The following is a 19,150-nucleotide window of genomic DNA, read 5'->3' on the forward strand; positions in this document are numbered from 1 at the left end:
ACTCAATGTTCCCTCATTTTCTCTCTTGAGCACCTACTTGTCTTTTTTTTAAGTTAATTTTTGTGAAAGTGAAATTAAAAAATGATTTTAGCTCATTTCTCTTCTTCTAATTCTTGTCTTTAGTCCTTATCCTTGTCAGCAAAAACACAAGAATGCAAGGTGGGAGGAAATGCTCTTGTTTATGAAAAAGTATAATTATGAGCATTACTCACAATTCTTAAAGACACAAAGGTTTAGTAGACATACGTTCTTTGCAGCCTTATTTACAATAGTGAAAAATTAGAAACAAACAACTATCTCTTAGACAAGAATTGTTTGAAAAATGCACACTAAATCCTTATGATTGAATGTTACACTGTTGTTAAAAATTGTGCTTTCAAGTTATTTTCATGACTTAGGATGTGTATATAGTGTAATACTAAGTGGAAAAATAAAATTGAGGTAAAATCCCAGTGAACATTATATTGCTAAGTACAAGTAGCTATGTGCATCCTTACATAGGAATAAAAAGAGGAAGGAATTATCCCAACATTTCAAGAGTCGTTATTTTTAGACTGGAATTATGAACATTAACATGAACTGGGATTAATGTAACTTTTCATATGAAATGTTTTTGTACTTTTCTAGTTTTTCCATTTTTTCCCATCATTTTCTATTTAAGTCTGTCCACGTGCCAGTACCACGGTAGGTGCTGAAGTTACAGCCATTAACAAGCTGGGCACAGTCCATGTCCTTTTGCATAAAAGGATTTTTTTTAATGCAAGAAATTCCTTAAGAATAGTGTCTCCATCTAACCCAATGTAACACATATCTGTGTTTATCTTTTTGTCCAAGGTTAATTCACCTTTATAAAAATAAAACAGTATCTTGATTCCTCCTTGGGAAACCACTTGTTTCCCATTGTCAATTGGATAGATTATGGGGCTTTGACTCAACTCTAAGCTCCAGAACAAGCCTTGATTGACTTAAACCATCAATTTCCCCCACGTAGCACCAATGATTGACTTAAAAAGAAGCATGTGAGTCCATCTAAGAAAATCACTTTCAGGATGTGTGGGAAGTACGAAAAGAGGTAGTTTCCATTGCCCTGGACTTAATGGCATAAGAACAGGATTTTCTGTAGCCACATGTGAACTCTCTGGAATGGTTAGGAGGGTTAATGACAATATAAAGCAAGTGAAATCCTGGATTAAGCCTTGCCTGAAATTATCCTTTGGATTTTTCCATTACCAGAGTCAACACATTTCCTTTATTATTATTTAATCCAATTTAGGTTAGTTTTCTGTTGAGTGTAGCCTAGGGAAATCTAACCAATAGAACTATGTAAAGCCAACTGGTGGGCTTAGTGACAAGCACGCTGGCTTAGGACTCACGGGGCCTGGGTGCAAGATCTTGGTCTTCTCTTAAATGGCAGCCTCGCTTTAGGCAAGTCCCAGCCCCACTCTGAACCCAGCATCTGCAGAATCAGGTAGCTGATGCAAACTAGGAATCTCTAAACATTCATTGGGCCATCAAGGCTGGTAATGAAAATGAGTCTACCAGTTCCTGGTTTTGAAAGAAAACTAAGGAAACTCTTGTAAGTTTTCACAAAATTAAACGTATTCCATTTAAAGGACTACCTTTTATTCTGAGATTATAAAAGTGTAAAGGTAGTACTTTAATTTATTTGTATTTTATGCCCTCGGTTGGCAAAATTGAACATCATAAACTTTCTGCAGTTCTCCCAATTTAAATTGTTGAATTGTTCCTTACCCAGAAAAGTCCCAAATCTGGAGATCACTATACCAAATAATCTTTGAAAGAAACATTCAAATGTACACATCCAATAAGTCTCCTAGTTTATAGGAGTATGCATTCAACAAATGTAAGTAATTTAACATGATGCAATATAATTTTAAAAGTATTTGAAGTGGTTAAAGTTAACAGTAGTTACCAGGATGCTTCAGATGAAAGTGTCAGAGAAACATCCACTTCTGAATGATTTCTTTTTTTTTACTTAAGTTGTAAAGCAGTTAATTATGCTTGTTTTATTCTCAATTAGGTGTAGCCAATTCATAAATACTGTCTAAAGTTATCTCTTTGTACTGTTCAAATTTCATAATTCTTTTTTTTTTTTTTTTTGGAGCAAGAGAGAAAGCACAAGAGCTTGAGTCAAGGAGGGGTAGAGAGAGAGAGGAAGAGAGAGAATCCTGAACAGGCTCCATGCCCAGTGCAGAGCCCGACACGGGGCTCTGTCATGACCTGAGCCAAAATCAATAGTCAGGCACTTAACTGACCAAGCCACCTAGGCACCCCGAAATTTCGTAATTCTTATCGAAAGACTGACAATTTAATTATTCCCACTTTATATAGCTTTCCCAAGACAATAACTGTTTTCCTTCACAGAGGTGAGCCTCTACATATCCACAAAATCAGAATCTATTCTCCAGGGACTTCATTCTACAGTCCTGAAGTAAGCTGCAATTGGCTTAGAAAGTTGCAAATCTCTTTTTGTTTTCATGAGATAACTGTCTGAGTGTTAAGATTTAATAAAGTTAGGATTTAATAATGTGTTTCTTAGCCTTTATCCTTGACATGTAATCCTCATTCTGACTTGTTGTGGAATTTCTTTTTAAGTCATAGCTGAATGTGGGGGTCAAGTGGATTCCATTCTATGGGATAAAGCAAAAAATCAAAGGAAGAAAGCAGTTACTCCCAAAGTGACAATTCTTCCATCAAACGACAGCCTACAAATAAGAAAAAAGGCAACTGAAACTACAATCTGTCAGGGTTTAAGATTCAGCTTGATTTTGGATCTGAGGAGATGAGAAGTACATTTTTAAAATGTATGTTTTTCTTTATTTTTTAAATATTTTATTATATTACATTTTATTTGTTTTTTTAGAGAGTGAGTATGTGAGTGGGGGAAAGGTGTAGGGAGGGGACGGAGAGAGAGAGAGACAGAGACAGAGACAGAGACTGAGAGAGAGAATCCTAAGCAGACTCTATAGTCAGTGCAGAGCCCAACGTGGGGCTTGATCCCACAACCCTGGGATCATGACCTGAGCCAAAATCAAGAGTCAGACACTCAACCAACTGAGCTACCCAGGCGTCCCTGTTTTTCCTTACTTTAAAAAATTTTTGAAACAATCTCAAGTTACAGAAGAGCTGCAAGTAGGGTACAAAGAACTTTTTCCCCGAACCATTTGAGAGTAAGTTGCCTACCTGAGGTTCCATCACCCTATGGTGCCTTTCCGCCCATTAAGCATGTTCTTTTCGTACCCACGATAAAACCCTCAAAATCAGGAAGTCAGGAAGCACACATCCCATCATCTAACCCTCAGATCCCTTTTGATTTTGCCAGGAGTCCCAGTTATATCAACACAGGGACATCATCCCCACCCTGCCTGGCTCTGATGCCGACTATCCATAACCAGAGAGGATGTTCTCATTTTCCGATACACTATGTGTTCAATGAAGTAGTGGATATTGATTTCAAGCCCTATGCCAGAATAGAGAATATATAGCTGTATGTTTGGAGGAAAAGCAGTTCACAGATGTGAAATTAATTAAATGTATAAAATCTTCAGCCACCGGTGTTTGCCAAATCCCTTCCTGGTCTTCCTATCCTCCTTTTGTCTGCCTAGAGCCACTATCCCTACAGAGATTAGGGCGATCTCTTTAGAACATGAGATAAGTCCCCTACCCAAAACCCTGAGATGGGGTCCCATCCCACTCAGAATAAAATGCAAACACTCGATCGCCGACCACAAGCCCATAATCGGGACCTCTGCTTGCCTTTCCAAACACATTTCTTCCCACTCAGCCCTGCTCTCTATGGCCTGGTGACCCTCGGGCCTTCTTTCCGCCCCTGCCCCATCCTCAGAGCTCTGTACTTGCCGAGCATTTTCTCAAGGAGGTGGCATGGCTGACTTCTCACTTTTTGGTCTGGGGTCTGTGTTTTGTCTCGGAACCACCCCAGCTGAAGGTGCTGCTCCAGCCGTCCATTCTTTTCTGTCACTTGTTTGTAGGGGTTTCAAGTCCCTACCAGCCTTGCAAACCAACATCCTTGGTTTGTTCATTTCTGCAGGAACCCAGTCTCTTGTTCAGTGCTCTACCCCCAGGATGTACACGTGTGCCTGGCATTCAGTGCTCAGTGGGTGTGAACTAAGTGAATAAGGGAACAAGCCAGCGACATTTGAGAACAGTGCAAAGAGCGTGGGCACTACCCATCTGGCTTTGACTTTCTTGCTGTGTGTCCTTAGGCAAGCCGCTTCATTTCTCTGGGCTTCAGGTTCCTCATCTCAAAAGTGGTCTGAGAGGACCCACCAGATAGGGTGATAGTGAAGTTTCCAGCACACATCAGTATAGCTTGGCACACAATAGGAGGATGATAAATCTCCCGTCCAACTTGGGACCTGGAACGGTGAGATTAGCATGGAGCTTATCAGGATCCCAGCGTCATGAGCTTTCCTTTCTATTTGAGGCACATTTGGGTTTCTGAATACAGGGCACCAGACGTTATATGGCTTCCATTCCTTTTGATCAAATCTTGTGTTTTTTGAGAGTCATGAACAGCCAGCCCATCATGAAAGAAAAGCTTTCTGCAAGCCACACCACATGAAAACCAAAATGAGCTATAAAGGAAAATGTGTTCCCCGGCCGGCCTGGGGAAGAACATTTCAGGGCCTAGAGAGGAGCCCCTGTTTGAGGTTTAAGGGTCTTATCAACCCAGCCTAGGCGGAGATCATATAGCCCAAGGGAACAGCATGGAGAAAAGGGAAGGAAACCCGAAGTTGGCCTGTCACTCCTGGATGAAAGGCTGTTTTCTCTGCTAACACGCAGTCTGTGGTGAGGGCCCTGGTTAGCTAGATGTCAAAGCTGCAGACAAGGAGGATGACCTCACTGGAAAAGAGAATGGCAACCCTCCCTTGGCCTCGGGAATGTACGCACTAGACAAATGATCTCGATTCAGCTAAGCTAACTTATGGATGATATAAGCCCAATCACTTCCCCATTTTTCATGCTAATAGATGCAGAGTCAGCCTGGGGAGGGGAGGCAGATGAAGGTGGCTGTGGGCCAAGTCCCCTTCAGAAGATCCCATTAGCCAACAGAATCTCTCTGGAAAGATTTCCCCATCCCGGAAAGAGGAACAGCCAGCTTTTGTGCACTTGAGCAATAGTCATTGCAACAAAACTTCAGGTCATTAAACAGGCACTTAGTCCTGGGAGCTTGCTGCTTGGGAGAGTGACTGATGACTCCATCAGCAGGTGGAATTAGGCTTACAGTGTACCCAGAGACACTGCTTGCAGGACCCCAGGCTCAGCTCTGAGCATCTCTGTGGCTCACTGACCGTTGTTCTTCAGTCTCCAACACTTCCTACTTGGCTGCCTAAGAAGTTGGCAAAACAGCAAAACTTGGCATTATAGACGTGACATACAGCTTTTTTGCAGTTCAAAAATGTTTCCACATTTATGAGCTCATCTCTTCCTACTCTGTGAGGGAGGCCGGGCAAATATTACCACCTCTTCCCTCAGAAATTGAGGCTCAGAGAGGTTGAACGACTCATCCCAGAACACAACAGTGAGGTAATGTGAGTCCTAGGATTTGAACACAGGCCTGTCACAGGAGCCCATGCCTGGTGCTTTCCCAGAGCCTATGCCACAAGTGACAAATGTACCTTTGGCGAGGTTTGTGCTCTCACATTTTTCTTTTAAAAAATCAGATCATGACTATCATCTGAGATCTCAGATGTGTCTGGAATACAAGATTATGAAAGTCACCCTGGTTTGAGAATCAAATGTCAGGTCCCCATGGCAAGCCGCTTGGGAATTTCGGGGCCCAGAGTTGCCATATACTCTTGGCTCGCCAAAAACGGCCTCAGGATGACCACTGCCTAGAAAATTAAAAGGAGGAAGTTGAGGTCTCCTACTAAAATGGAAATCCAGTGGGAGAAACCAGCTGGGTGTGCTCTCCACTCCCCCCTCCTTTGTTGCTGGAATTACCCACACCCTTCAATCTGTTGGCAAGACCCCCCAGGCAGTACATTCAACACATTCATTATCATATGGGAAAGATGCATGTTTGTTTAAAAAGTCAGGTTCTTTAACTTCTGTGACTCTTACAACTTCCTAAAGACCCCCGGGCTCTTTGCTGAGCTGAAGAACCAAATTAGGCTTAATATGATCTAATGTAAAGGTCTGAATTATGCCTTGAGTATACTTTCTGGGAGATGAAAGGACCAATATGCTTATAAAGTTCTATTACTCTTTAAAAAAGACTTTTAAAATGTTGGAAGTACCTCCTGGCTAGGGAAAGGATTAGATGCTCTGCTTTCAGTTCATTACTTCTAATATAAACACTCGGTATCCCTAGTGTTCAGCATCATTTGACTGTCTTTACACAAACTGAACAGATGGAAGGCCTTGGGCCTTTGTCTCTGAAGTCAGTTTAATGACTGGGGCAAAGTGAGATGTTTTGTCTGATTAAAGGCTCCACTCTTCAAAGCCATACCTTCTTCCATTTGGGAAATGACAATGTTTATGGTGCCTGTACCCAGTTGGTGGATGGATGGAGTAGGTAGCAAATCTCTCTTTGTGCCCCCAAATACCAGTCCTGGTAAAAAGAGGAGGCCCAAGTGGTCCATATGCTGGCATGTGATGCAAGCCCGACGGCGTATAAATCCTTATTGGATGCGGTCTGTCAGACACAGGCATCAGATGCATTGGTGGAAATAAATGTGAAGGCATGCAGCTTATGTTTAAAAAGTATTTGTAATTATTTATTTATTTACTTACTTGCTTACTTGTGTATTTAGAGAGGGGTGGGGGAGAGGGACAGAGGGAGAGAGAGAGAGAATCTCAAGCAGGCTCCATACTCAGCACAGAGCCTGACATGGGGCTTGATCCCATGACCCTGGGATCATGACCTAAGCCAAAATCAGGAGTCCACCCAGGCACCTCCAAAATACTTGTAATTTTTAAAGTAACGTGTTTATTACAGAAATTTGAAAAACACAGGAAAGCAAAAGCAAAAATCACCCATGATGTTGCAATCTAGAGATCAACAATATTAGCACCTTCTTATATATGTTTCTGTGATTCTCCAAGTATTTAATAGAATTGCTTTTTTAAAAATTTGACATCCCATAGATTTTTGTGGCTTTCCTTTGTTCACTCATAAGTTCACTTGGAATAACTTCCTAAATCGATGAATACAGATCTATTTCATCACCCTTGTTAATCATATCTATCATGTGAATGGACCATTTATCATAATTTAACGAACCAATGTGCAACCGGTGAACTTTTAAGTCATTTTCAACTTTGCAGGATAATAAATGGCTGAGGTAAAAAAAAATTTTTTTTTTGTGCAGGAATCTTTTCTGATTGTTCTCTCAGGATAAGTTCCTCCAGAATTACAGGATCACAGAGAATGCACGTCCATTTCTGACGTTGACATTTACTGTTCAATTACCCTTCACAGTCTGTACCAGGAACATATTTGGATGCTCATCCTTTGCATTCCGACCACACAAGATATCATTTTAACACATTTTTCTCAATTTTAGACACAAAGAAATGACTACAGGTTTTTTTTCTAATTGGCTCGCCTGAGCCCACGTGAAGATGAATGTGTTTTAACTACGGGGATTGGCCATCAATAGTTCCCCCCACTTTACTGTAAATTTCCTTTTCAAGTCCTTTGTTCACTTTCAGTTGGTTAATGAACTTGATGCTGGAAAAGTTATACCATTCATCTATCATGTACGTTTATCATGGTCATTTACTTGTGCTTATAGTAGTTTTATTTATATACCAAGTGTATATACATACCTCTTTATAATGTCACACTTCTTTGTGGTTTCTGCATTTGTCCCTATGCTGAGGAAAGCCCTCTCCATCCCAAAGTCAGAGGGTCACCTTTATTTCCTATTGTTTTAGAGTTTCCTTTATAGTTCAGTTTGCATTCATCTTATTTTTGTCATTAATATTTTTTAAAGTGAAGAAATGACAGGATACTTTGAAATTCCATAGAATTGCTCATCAAAAAAGGCAAGATGGAGTCCAGCCATCTCTTTCTCTGGCAACAGGAAGAGAAAATAGCATGAAGGTAATGGGGAAAAGGCCAGATTCAATACACATTCCCTATTGTACTAACATTTTGTGTTTTTCATGAATTAACTTTTAATCAACTCTCTTTGCTAAAAAGCATTTTAACATTGGTGACCGATACATTTCAGTCCATCAGCAGGAAAAGATGCCTAATTTGAACACCAGGAGCCAAGAATTATAGTGTTCCAATTCCTTTAATGTGTCTGAGCAACTTGGCCAAACTTCTTAAGGCACCCAGACTTCAAAAGAGAAACAGGTCAGAGAGAGAAAGCTGTGCATTTGTGGCTAACCTGCCTGAGACACATCACGAGGCAAGGTCCACAAGGACATCTCCAGAGGAAAGAACTTGAGCTGTGCTTGGAAGATCAGGTGAATTGAATTAAAGTGGGACCAAGAGAGAAGGGAAGCAAAGCAGGGTGAACAGAGTGCGGGCAGGTGTAGAGAAGAGAAGAGGGCCTGGCAATGACAAAGGCCATTATTATACAGGAAGTTCACATTTCACCAAGTGCCCAGATACATGTTGCTACTTCTCATCTCTGAAGCTGAGTTTCCTCCTCTATGAAATGGGGTAAGGATATGAAGATCCACTTTTTCCCTTTGAAAAACTTCCACCAGCACTACTTAATTGAAAATGGATGTTGATTGGCTTAGCTAATAGAAAAGTCCAGGTATAGCCCTCAGGTGTGGCTGAATCCAGGACCCGAAATGATATCAACAGGATTTCTCTGGTCCATCTTCACATTCTGTCTTCTCTGCTGGTTTCATGTCCAGGCTCCGTGTTGATGGCATGAGGTCAGACAGCAGCTCACCACCTGCATTCTTCTGGGTTCTGTCTCCTTGTATTTGGTCACTTGCCTGTCTGTGAAGCAGTCACTTTGGAATGTGGTCAGGGTGATAGAATTTCCTGGTTGACCAGGAATGAATCATATGTCCTAACCCAGGAGCCATGCATACATAGGCCAGTCCAAAACCCACAGCCCAAGTGTCAAGGAATAATGTTCCCCCAAAGGTGACATGGGGCACTGTTCCTGAAAAGAGGGAAGTGATGCTGATCAGGCTAAAACAACACTCATTTCGACCAGGAACCTTAATATTTTATGATTCTGTAATTAACCCTCAGAGGTTGATGGTATCATCCATCACCATATTACAGATGATAAAATGGAGGTTCAGAGAGGTTCAGTAACTTTCTTCAAGTTCTCCCAGCTAGTAAAAGGCATGGTCACAACTCCTCCAAAGCCAAACCTCAGTGAAAGAATATTTCAGTCAAGGTCGCTTTCTATAACAGGGCTCTTGAGGATCAAGCCTGGGCGGCCAGCTGTTCTGTAGACTTCTGACTGGCCGACCGGGCCACACTGTGACCATCTTCACTTTGTCCCCCACTGACTTTATACTGAGAACAGACTGAATGAGCTGAACAGACTGTGCTGCTGTGGTTTGGTAGGGATTAATGACCCTGAGAAACTGACCTGACAGGTGTGAAAGGGAAATTTCTGAATGTAAACTGCCTTCTGCCACATGCAATCATTCATGAGTCAAAAAAAAAAAAAAAAAAAAAAAGAAAGAGATGGCAAATTGGCCATTTTCTGCCCCCTGTGCTCCAAAGGTAATACATTTGGTGTATTTCTCAGCTGGTAGTACCTACTGAAAACAAGACAGAGCATTTAAATGACTTGGGTAATGGTTGGTGGTCCAGTAGTGGTCCAAATGTCTTATCTTTCATAAAGATCCGATTCCAATCCACAAAGGAGCCTAACATGAAAATGCCTGCTCTGGGCTGCTGGGTTTTCTTGTTACCAAATATCCCATGTTTGTGTTACCAAATAACCCATGAGGTCTGTCATGGCAGCAGGGTGTGCAGTAGCCAACAGCACTGATTTTATAATCAGACAGATTGCAGAACTATCACTTATGGGCTCTATAACCTCCCTGGTCCTCAGTTTTGTCACCTGAAAAATGGGAATATGTGGTGGTAACTTTCTCCCGTGGTAGGCTATATACTCATTTTTATTTTTCACTCCATTGATATTTACTTTGCACCTCACACACGTCATGTGCTGACTGAGAAGGTGGTACACAGTGGGCAAGTCCAGGTGCTACCTACTTACACCTTGTGGCTTATTAAAAATGCTATTAATTTAAAAAGTGGTGCCTGGGGAGCCTGGGTGGCTCAGTCAGTTAAGCATCCGACTTCAGCTCAGGTCATGATCTCGTAGTCTGTGACTTTGAGCCCTGTGTTTGGCTCTGTGCTAACAGCTGGGAGCCTGGAGCCTGCTTCGGATTCTTTGGCTCCCTCTCTCTCTGCCCCTCCCCTGCTCGTGCTCTGTATCTCTTCATCTCTGAAAAATGAATAAAACTTAAAAAAAGTTTTTTTTAAAGGTGGTGCTAAAGATGCCTCTGAACCAGTGAAACTCCTATATAAATCTAAAATTTCTAAGAGTGATAAGTGTTACAAAGGAGGGATACTTGTTAATATGAGAGTGGATGATAGGGAAATGTTACTCAGTATTAAGACAAGTGGGAATTAAATACAAGATCAATTCCCAATTAGGAATCAATCCATCAAAATGTTGACGGATTACACCTTTGCTGATCTGATCCTTATCCTTTGTAATGTGGCTGCAGCCCCTCCCATCAAGCAGTGGAGTCTATTTTTCCACATCATGAATCTGGGCTGGTCTTGTGACTTAGTCTGATTCTCCTTCCCAGGCAAGGAGACAGGACAATAGAATAAAAAACCAAGAGAAATAACAGATAATAGAAGTAAATCCAGAGAGGCTTAGATAATGGGATTCTTAAGGATGGGCTTCTGTTCAAAAAATAATTTCAATGAGGCAATAGGAAGTTAAGAAATAAAATCAATGGAAACTAAGATGAACCACAGATGAACTGAAATGAATAGTTCATTTCAGCATGTTGGACACAACTGAAAAGCGAAGTGGAAGAAAAGCCAGATCCAATAACCAGAATGACACCCAGAGAGATGGAAAAATGGGATGTGAACTTGCAGAGAACAGACAGGGTGTGCTTCCTAACTCATTTTATGAGACCAGAATAACTTGATATCAAAACCTAACAAGAGCATTCTAGAAAGGAAGATTGCAGCCCAGTCTCTGCAAAAGGCATAGAAGGTATAGTGTCATCAATGACACAATGTTCAAAGCTTTTCTTATGTGATGGGGAAAGAGACAGCAATACAGATTAGTACCACTCTGTTCTGTTTGTCCTATACACTGTGGTTGGTGCAAAGACACAAGATAAATAATTCAAATGTATAATGAGCGAAAGAAAGAAAATGCTAATAGAATTTCCAGATAACTAAATATACAGGTATAGAATGCAAAAGAATCCACAAACTTAGAATGAATTTCTCAAGATCGTTAGCTATTGGGGGAATGTTCAGGAAATGTTTTTCTATCTAATAATGGACATAATGAAAAAAATGTTTCAAAAACATCATTACTAATGCCTTAAAATGGTCATTATTTTGATATGACCCATGCACTTTTCACCTGTAGAAACAATGGAAAAAGTGCAAATAGTGCACCAGGATGCGGATTACAAGTTCCACCCTGCCTCAGGCCCTTGACTTCAGTGGCCTCCTCTGGCCCTCCTCTAGCCAGCCTTGCCCTTTCTTTCATGGTGAAGAAGCCCAAACCAATGGGGTGGCTACCCTGCACCCCTCCCTCTAGACCACATGCCAGGTACCCAGATTCTAGGAAGGGTCCTGAGCTTCCAGGTCCATTGCCTGAGGGCAGTCTAGGCCAATGGTATGCCCACCCCTGAGCCTAGTGGTTGTCTCTTTGCAGGCAGTGTAGACATAGGACAGTGTAGACAGCAGGCAGTGACCACAGGAGTGTGAGAGTCCCCTTATTGTACAGGATGAGCTGGGGCTGGAAGTGGGGTACCAGGACCAAGGCCAGCTCACTCTGCATCGCTGTGTTCTAACATAGAACTCAAGGAACTGAGGAATCTAAACTGGGACATGGTGCTCTGGGTTCTCCTAGAGTCATGCTCACTAAGATCAGAGGACAAAAGAGTTCTCATTTAACAACTTTAAAATATTTAGACGTGTGTTGTGTCAGCCTGCTATTGCTCTCTTGGATGAACCAGGCTACAGATCCACACATGTTAAGGGAAAGCTTGCTCATCCCAATTTCATTTTAACAGAAATCAGGAGCAAGTCATAACAGTTGAAATGGAAAGATGCTTTAAGCTCTACTAAGAGGAAAAGGGTCTAAAACATTTGATCCCATTGGTGTGTGAAGAGGATTGTGGGAGTATATGTATCCCCTCCCTGCCCCCACCCACTTAAAAGCAATAAGACGTGACAGGCAGTCAACAAAATGCTGACAGAAGTTATCTAGGTGGAATGGGGAGGAGGGCAAGACATCAGGTAGTATCCATGTACTTAATTTTTGCTCATTTGAGTTTTCTAATACTTCAACAATGAATATGTATTATTTGTGAAATAAAGTCAATATTAAATAAAAAATAAACAAGCCTCTTGTAGTAGGGCTCAGACAGTTGTTTTAAGGGGGCTTCGGGATATCTGAGATTCTTACACAAGGGAGGATTATTTTGTCTTCCCACTCAGTAACGTCCTCAACTTTCAAAAGACATCATCAGGAAGGATGTCTCTCTCCTCCAACAACACATCCCTGCAGCCACCCACTGGGAGTGGCCATGAGCCATAGGCTTCCAAATTTGCCCATCACCTCTCATGCTCTTCTTTTCCTCATGCTGGGGCTTCAGTTCCTGCCCCAAGGACAAGAGAGGCACAGGGTGCACCTCAGGATCCCCAGGGGTGAAAGACATGCCTGGGCCAAGGTCCCCCATTCTGACCTGGAGCTGCTGGTTACCATTTAATTTATGCCTGCTCATGCCTTGACCCATCATTGGGGCAGAACTTCTTTCAACAGAGTCAGGATGGAGGCGGCAAATGTGAGAGTAACACGAGAGACTTTAATTAAGTTCCCCTGGAATGCAGGGTGGCTGGGGGCTGGGGACGGGGAATGGACCTTGCCAGGCTGTTTTCTTTCCTGGGTGCCTACAGCCTTCATAATATCCTTTAAAGTTAAAACAAAATACAGAAGCTTAGTTAATTTATGTATGTCCACTTCCTACACTCTGTTTAATACATTAACTGTTTCCTTAACTTACTGGGTGATTTTGAAGACTAGGCAGAGTTTATTGTCCGGATGACATTTCTGCTTTTTATTACCAGTTTTACTTTGAAAAAAGGAAGGAAAAAAATTATAATACAAAACTGATCACAGATGAAAATTTTTATTACTGGAAAAGGGTTAAAGGAACCCACACAAGCATCTTCTTGACTTTTTGGCACTCGTGGGCTGGTGCCCATTTCAAACGTTGATTGTATATGAATGACTGGATCTGAATGGGCCTTGAAGCTCATTACATTTTATGAAACCTGGAGTCCTGAGAAACAATTGTGCATAAGTTCTCTGGCCAATGCAATGGGCAAAATTTCATGAGCAGATGGCTCAGAGTCAGCTGGCTTAATATCTTTAGCTGAGAAGGGAGATAACCATCAAGACTAAGGGAAGAATAAAGACCCATTTCTCTGAGTTTCAGAAAGAGAGAAGGACAGAAGGTCAGGAATGAGAACAATATGGCTACCTTAATCACATCAGTTAATCTACAGAAGGTCCAGGGTCAGTTGCAAATGCCTTGTGAAATGCTGTTGTGTCAACAACAGCCAAACATAGCACTGCTAATTCTGTGATCTTGAGCAAATCACTCTACCTCATTACTTTCACTTCCTCATCTGCAAAATGGTACAGTAGTAATATACACACCTCACAGTGTTGTGAAGCGTGAACAAAGAGGTGAATGTAACACATATACATATAAAAGGGCAAGTCATAAGCCCTCCTTCAGTAGAAGCCCTTTTTATTCTTGTGACTGGAAATAATAGAATTGGTCTAAAAATTAAGAAGACCTAAGGCCTAAGCATAGATGACACACACCCGGATTCAAATCCAGATTAGATCAGCATGTGCCAGACACTACGGAGGGTGTCTCATCGATTCATTCCTAGAGCACGCTCTGTCTATATCAGGTAGCAAGGAAAAGTTCATATGAAATAAATCGTTGAGATTAGAGTCAGGCCCAGAGCAGATGGCGCCATGTGAGTCACGTCATTGGGGAAGAGTGAGTGTACTCACTAAGCAGTAATGATTGATCTGTCCCATGGAAATAGGTAGGTCGGGTCCAAGGATGCTACACAATGCAGAAACTCAGTTGATTAATGATCTACCAAAGAGCATGAAGGGACCAACGATTAATCTTTATTGTTTTCATTGACGATAAGAACACTGCCAATTCAGTTGGAAAAGATTACTGCAAAGGGGTGTGAGACCTTGAAACAGAGACAAATGGCACATGCCCAGAAGCCAGCTTCCTTCAGCAAAAGGAAGATATTCATCATAGGATTACCGTCACCCAAAGAGAAAGCCTCCAAAATAAAGGTTAAGAGAAAAGTAGCTTTCTCACAAGTTTATAAAGCCATGCCCAAAAAAGACAATGGAGGCAACACTGTTCTCTGAAAAGAGAGGGTCCAGAATTAATGAGAGACTCAGCTAGGGCCAGTGGGTCAAAAATGACAGAGGGGACCATGGCAGTTAATCGCCATTAACAATGCCTGAAGAAGCAGCCCTGGAATTACCAGGAAACAAGCCAAAAGGGAACCTGAAGTAGAAGGCATTACTCAGGTCCAGGTCTGGGGACATCAGAAAAAACTTGGGGGATGTGAGAAAATGATCCTCTTTACTGTGCAAAGGATGAGAGTTGGGTAATCTAGATTTCAAATCTGGAAAATAAACATTACATGAGAACCAAGGGTTGAGACAGCTACCTAGAAGAAAAAAACAGATTTAGGGATGCTCATTCCTCCCCAGCTGGGGAAGACCAAGGCCTACTCACCACTTGTTCAAGATGTGACTAGAAAACAGTGCACGTCTAGTGTTAGATCAGTTTTGTACTAGGACAGGATACCAGCTCTGAGGACGCTCAATTCATTGTTTATATTTATCCATGGAATAAATATTTACGAAGCTGTATCTTGCATTTATATAAAGAGCTAGGAAAGTGTAGAAATGAAGGACTAAAAATTAGAAGTCAGTTTTATTTGAGCTTTATATCACCCCAAACATTTATTCCAGTTGTATTTGTCTATAGCACATTGTCAACTTCCCACTTGGTAAGCAACAGTGTTTGGGTTATAAAATATTTATTCACCATCTCTTTACCACCAAGACTTGGAGAACCCCCAAGTCCAATCCAACACCTGCTCATCTGATTTGAAATGTATTCTTTGAGTTATATCAATTATGTTAGGATCATTTTGGTTGTCTTAAAGACCTTTGCTGAAGATAAGGGTCGACGCAAAATCTTAAACCCTTGAAAGAGTTATAGTTAAATGTTTTAGTTGCCCCAGATGAATGCTGGGGTACTTGAACACAATATCAATGTTACTCCAACATCACCAGTTGACAAAGATAACTTTGAAAATTACTCAAGGACTTTAGGTGAAATTCCAGCAGAGCAAATAAATCAACCAACACATCTGAAATCCAGGAAGGGCAAATGTCTGGATTGCATTTCTAAGCAAGCCATAGATTCTTAGGAAAAATAGTTCCTACTCTTACCAGAGTATTCAGGTCAGACTAGAGACTATACAGGTACGTGTGGGTGAGGGACAAATACTTCTTCAAAATTAGAGATATAAATTAAGCATTTTCTTTCATGGAAGACCGAGGCATTAGATTTTCATTAACAAACAGCAATTTAAGCCAAAACAATATCTGCATGATGGGAAGAATTTATATATATTTATCCCCTCTCCCTGATTTTTTTATTTGGCTTTGAGACTAGAAAAATTGCCACACATGTTTGAGATCTTGGAAACAGGATCTATTGCCAAATTTAACATGTGTACATAGGCAAAGCATACCAGTCTTAACGTTTGCAATTTTATTTGAAAAATCTGGGTGCTTAAAATTATACCCAATATTTCCTCACAAACTTACATTGTCGGTGTGTCTAAAATGAGTCGTAAAGAACAAACATCAAGGCAATAAACAGTCTTATTTGTTACACTTTGCTGGATTACATTTAAAATATATATAATGGACTGAAGGTAGAGAACCGAAAAGTCAAATCTCTGAAGTGGCTTCCCTGGCAGGTTGTTCAGTTGGGTGAAGAGTCTGGAAAGAATGGTTTTTCCAGTTTCATCTACATCAGCACTAGCTAACTTTTCCCAGCCAGTGTCCATCAGAGTTGTCTGGGAGTACTCTTGACACTTTCTTTATTAACTTCAAAGACATTTTCTTGGAAACAGGAAAAGAAATTGCAGTGAGTGTGATTCCCCTAAAGAAATAACTTTTGGGGCGCCAGGGTGGCTCAGTCGGTTGAGTGTCTGATTCTCGATTTGGGCTGAGGTCACGATCCCAAGGTTATGACATCCAGCCCTGCTTCAGGCTTGGTGCTGAGTGTGGAGCCTGCTTAAGATTCTCTTTGCCTCTCTCTCTCTGTCTCAAATTAAATTAAATTTTTAGAAAAGAAATAACTTTTGTTTTCATCCCTGAGAAAAAGTTTCTGAATATCCTCTGTGAATGCAAAAAGGTTTTGAGTTACTATTGACAAAATGTGGCACTTTTTCAAAAAAATTTTTTTGCTGTCTGTTTATTTTTGAGAGAGAGACAGAGACAGAGACAGAGGTGAGCAGGGGAGGGGCAGAGAGAGAAGGAGACACAGAATCCAAAGCAGGCTCCAGGACCCTTGCTGTCATGTCAGCATAGAGCCCGATGCAGGGCTTGAACCCAAGAACTATAAGATCATGACCTGAGCCAAAGTTGGATGCTCAACCAACTGAGCCACCCAGGTGCCTCAAAATGAGGCACTTTTATTTTCTTTACTTTGTCATTGCTGTACTACAAATGCTGCTTGTTTCCAAACAGCCTTATATTGGTTATCACTTCACCAGGGAGCTTTACAACAATCCCCTAAAGGACTCAGTTCAAATATTGTTATGTGTCCTTCATTGAGGAAGAAACCAGGAACACCAAGAATCAGTGGCTGGCCAAAGTCTCAAGCCAGAGGGATAAACAATTAGTAAAAGAGATCTCCTGGCTAGCAGTTTACGATACTGACCCAGTAGTAACCTCTCAAGATTCCAAAACCATAGTCAGCCTACAGCAAAAGCCTTAACTTCCTCAGTCTCCTCTGGCTAGTCTCAGAAACATGCAGAAAAGTACACAGAGTACCTGGAAGCCATTTGTTTTCTGGCCATGGTTTTGAGTCTCACCATGGATGCTCTGAGATGCCATGGAAGGGGTCTCAGACAAATGGTGATCTGATAGATGCAGTCCCAAGCAAACTCTAAAATAAACTTTTTAAAGCTTTTTAATGAACTGTTTTTAGTTAACAGCTTACATCCATTTGGATCCATATGGAAATTTCTACAAAGCTTTTTGACATGGTTGTTGCTTCGTTCATTTCATCAGTAGTGTTTTTGTTTTGGGCGTGGAGGGGCATTGAATGTGTATCAGATCCTAAGCTTAGAACTGGGGTATGGTGTGTGAGAACTGATGGCTAAGAGCTGGCGTGCATAAGACCTGGGCCTGGAACCCAAAGAACATGCTTTCTAACCCAGCAGGCCACAGATACTAACCACATCTGCCATTTAAAATTTTCTAATAGTAACATTAAGAAAGTAAAAAGAACTAGATGAAATTAATTTTAATAGTACCTTTAAAAGGTACTCCTAGAAAGGAGACTCATTGGTGAGGATGGAGAGCAGAACTTTGGAGAAGGTGGCCTTCCTGCAGATGTGACTATTAAGTTGAGATCTCGGTTTCCCCAAATATAAATGAGAAGAGTAATTACATCTCTGGCTTTTCACACTTCTTTGTGAAGATCAAGGCAGTTATCTAAATAGCTGTAATAATAAGGGATCAAATTTGAAATCACTTGGAGTCAATCATTTTATTTTTCCAACATTTTTGAAGGTGCATCATGTTCGGTCCAGCCAAAGCATGTTGGTAAAGAGAAGCATGTTCAGTCCAGCCAAAGCATGTTGGTAAAGAGAAGCACTCAAATGGACTACGTGCAAATGTGGGAAATGTTAAGTTTGAACTTCGACAAAATAACTCCAGAGTTTCCTTTGGAGTCACTGGGGACAGAAAAGAAATGTGGGCCTCACTCTTGAAAGCATTTTGCCACCAAGTAACATTGGAGGGCTTTTCCCTGAAGGGTTATTCCCAGATGGTCTCAGCAGACAAAAAACTCAAGTTCATCCCACCCAAGGGCTAAACCTAACACTTTGAGTTAAAGTTCCGGGTTCTAGGGCAACTGCCACCCTCTCCTCACCCTATTCCTGGTCCATTCTTGATGGTTACTAGGAAGAGAGGAGCTAAGTTTTCATATTTTCTCATGAGAGACCACTTATCTCAAGCAATAAAACCAAACATGTTGCAGGTGTGGATTTGACAGCCTCTCTGTCCAACCCTCTTCTCTCTGCTTTGGGACCAACAGCACTGGTCCAGGGTCACACAGCTGTTCACTGGCAGATCCAAGGCCAGGACGTAGGTTTCTTCTCTCCTCCTCTGTACCTCTTCCTGAAAAATCAGGCAGCTTTCTTCAGAATTCAGATGAAAGGTACAGCTGTCATATCATACCGTAATAAGTACAAGCATTCCTTCTTAAAAACAAACAAACAAACAAACAAACAAACAAACACCTATTCCCAGGGAAGTAGCAAAGCCTTGGAGTTAGATTTTATTTTTGTATTGAATTAATCCTTTGTTCCTCTTACATTCCCTTTGGAGGGTGGAGGACCAGTAAGGATGAAATTCAAATGCTTATAAATATCACCGAGAGGTACACCTAGCCACTCAAGTAGATGCTCTGAATTAATTTTACCTGTTTTATGACTTGGGAGAGGGAATTCCGACAGAGGAATACAGCAAAAACACATTCTCCCAAACCTTCACTTTTCTGTTTCTCATAGTTGAAATGCTGACATGCTAAC

The 19,150-nt window shown here is 41.3% G+C and overlaps 1 protein-coding gene across 1 annotated transcript in view; it reads left to right on the forward strand.

Annotated features, from left to right (window-relative positions):
• CACNA2D3 (calcium voltage-gated channel auxiliary subunit alpha2delta 3) overlaps positions 1-18,427 on the forward strand; it is an 895,877-nt gene extending 877,450 nt beyond the window's left edge. Inside the window, exons 37-38 of the mRNA XM_049640724.1 lie at positions 8,608-8,613; positions 18,173-18,427. Coding sequence (XP_049496681.1) covers positions 8,608-8,613; positions 18,173-18,328 — 162 coding nt within the window. The 3' untranslated portion in view covers positions 18,329-18,427. The remainder of the gene's footprint in view (positions 1-8,607; positions 8,614-18,172) is intronic.
• Positions 18,428-19,150: the final 723 nt, after the last annotated feature.

Source organism: Panthera uncia, chromosome A2 (genome assembly GCF_023721935.1).
Source record: "Panthera uncia isolate 11264 chromosome A2, Puncia_PCG_1.0, whole genome shotgun sequence".
Taxonomy (NCBI): domain Eukaryota; kingdom Metazoa; phylum Chordata; class Mammalia; order Carnivora; family Felidae; genus Panthera; species Panthera uncia.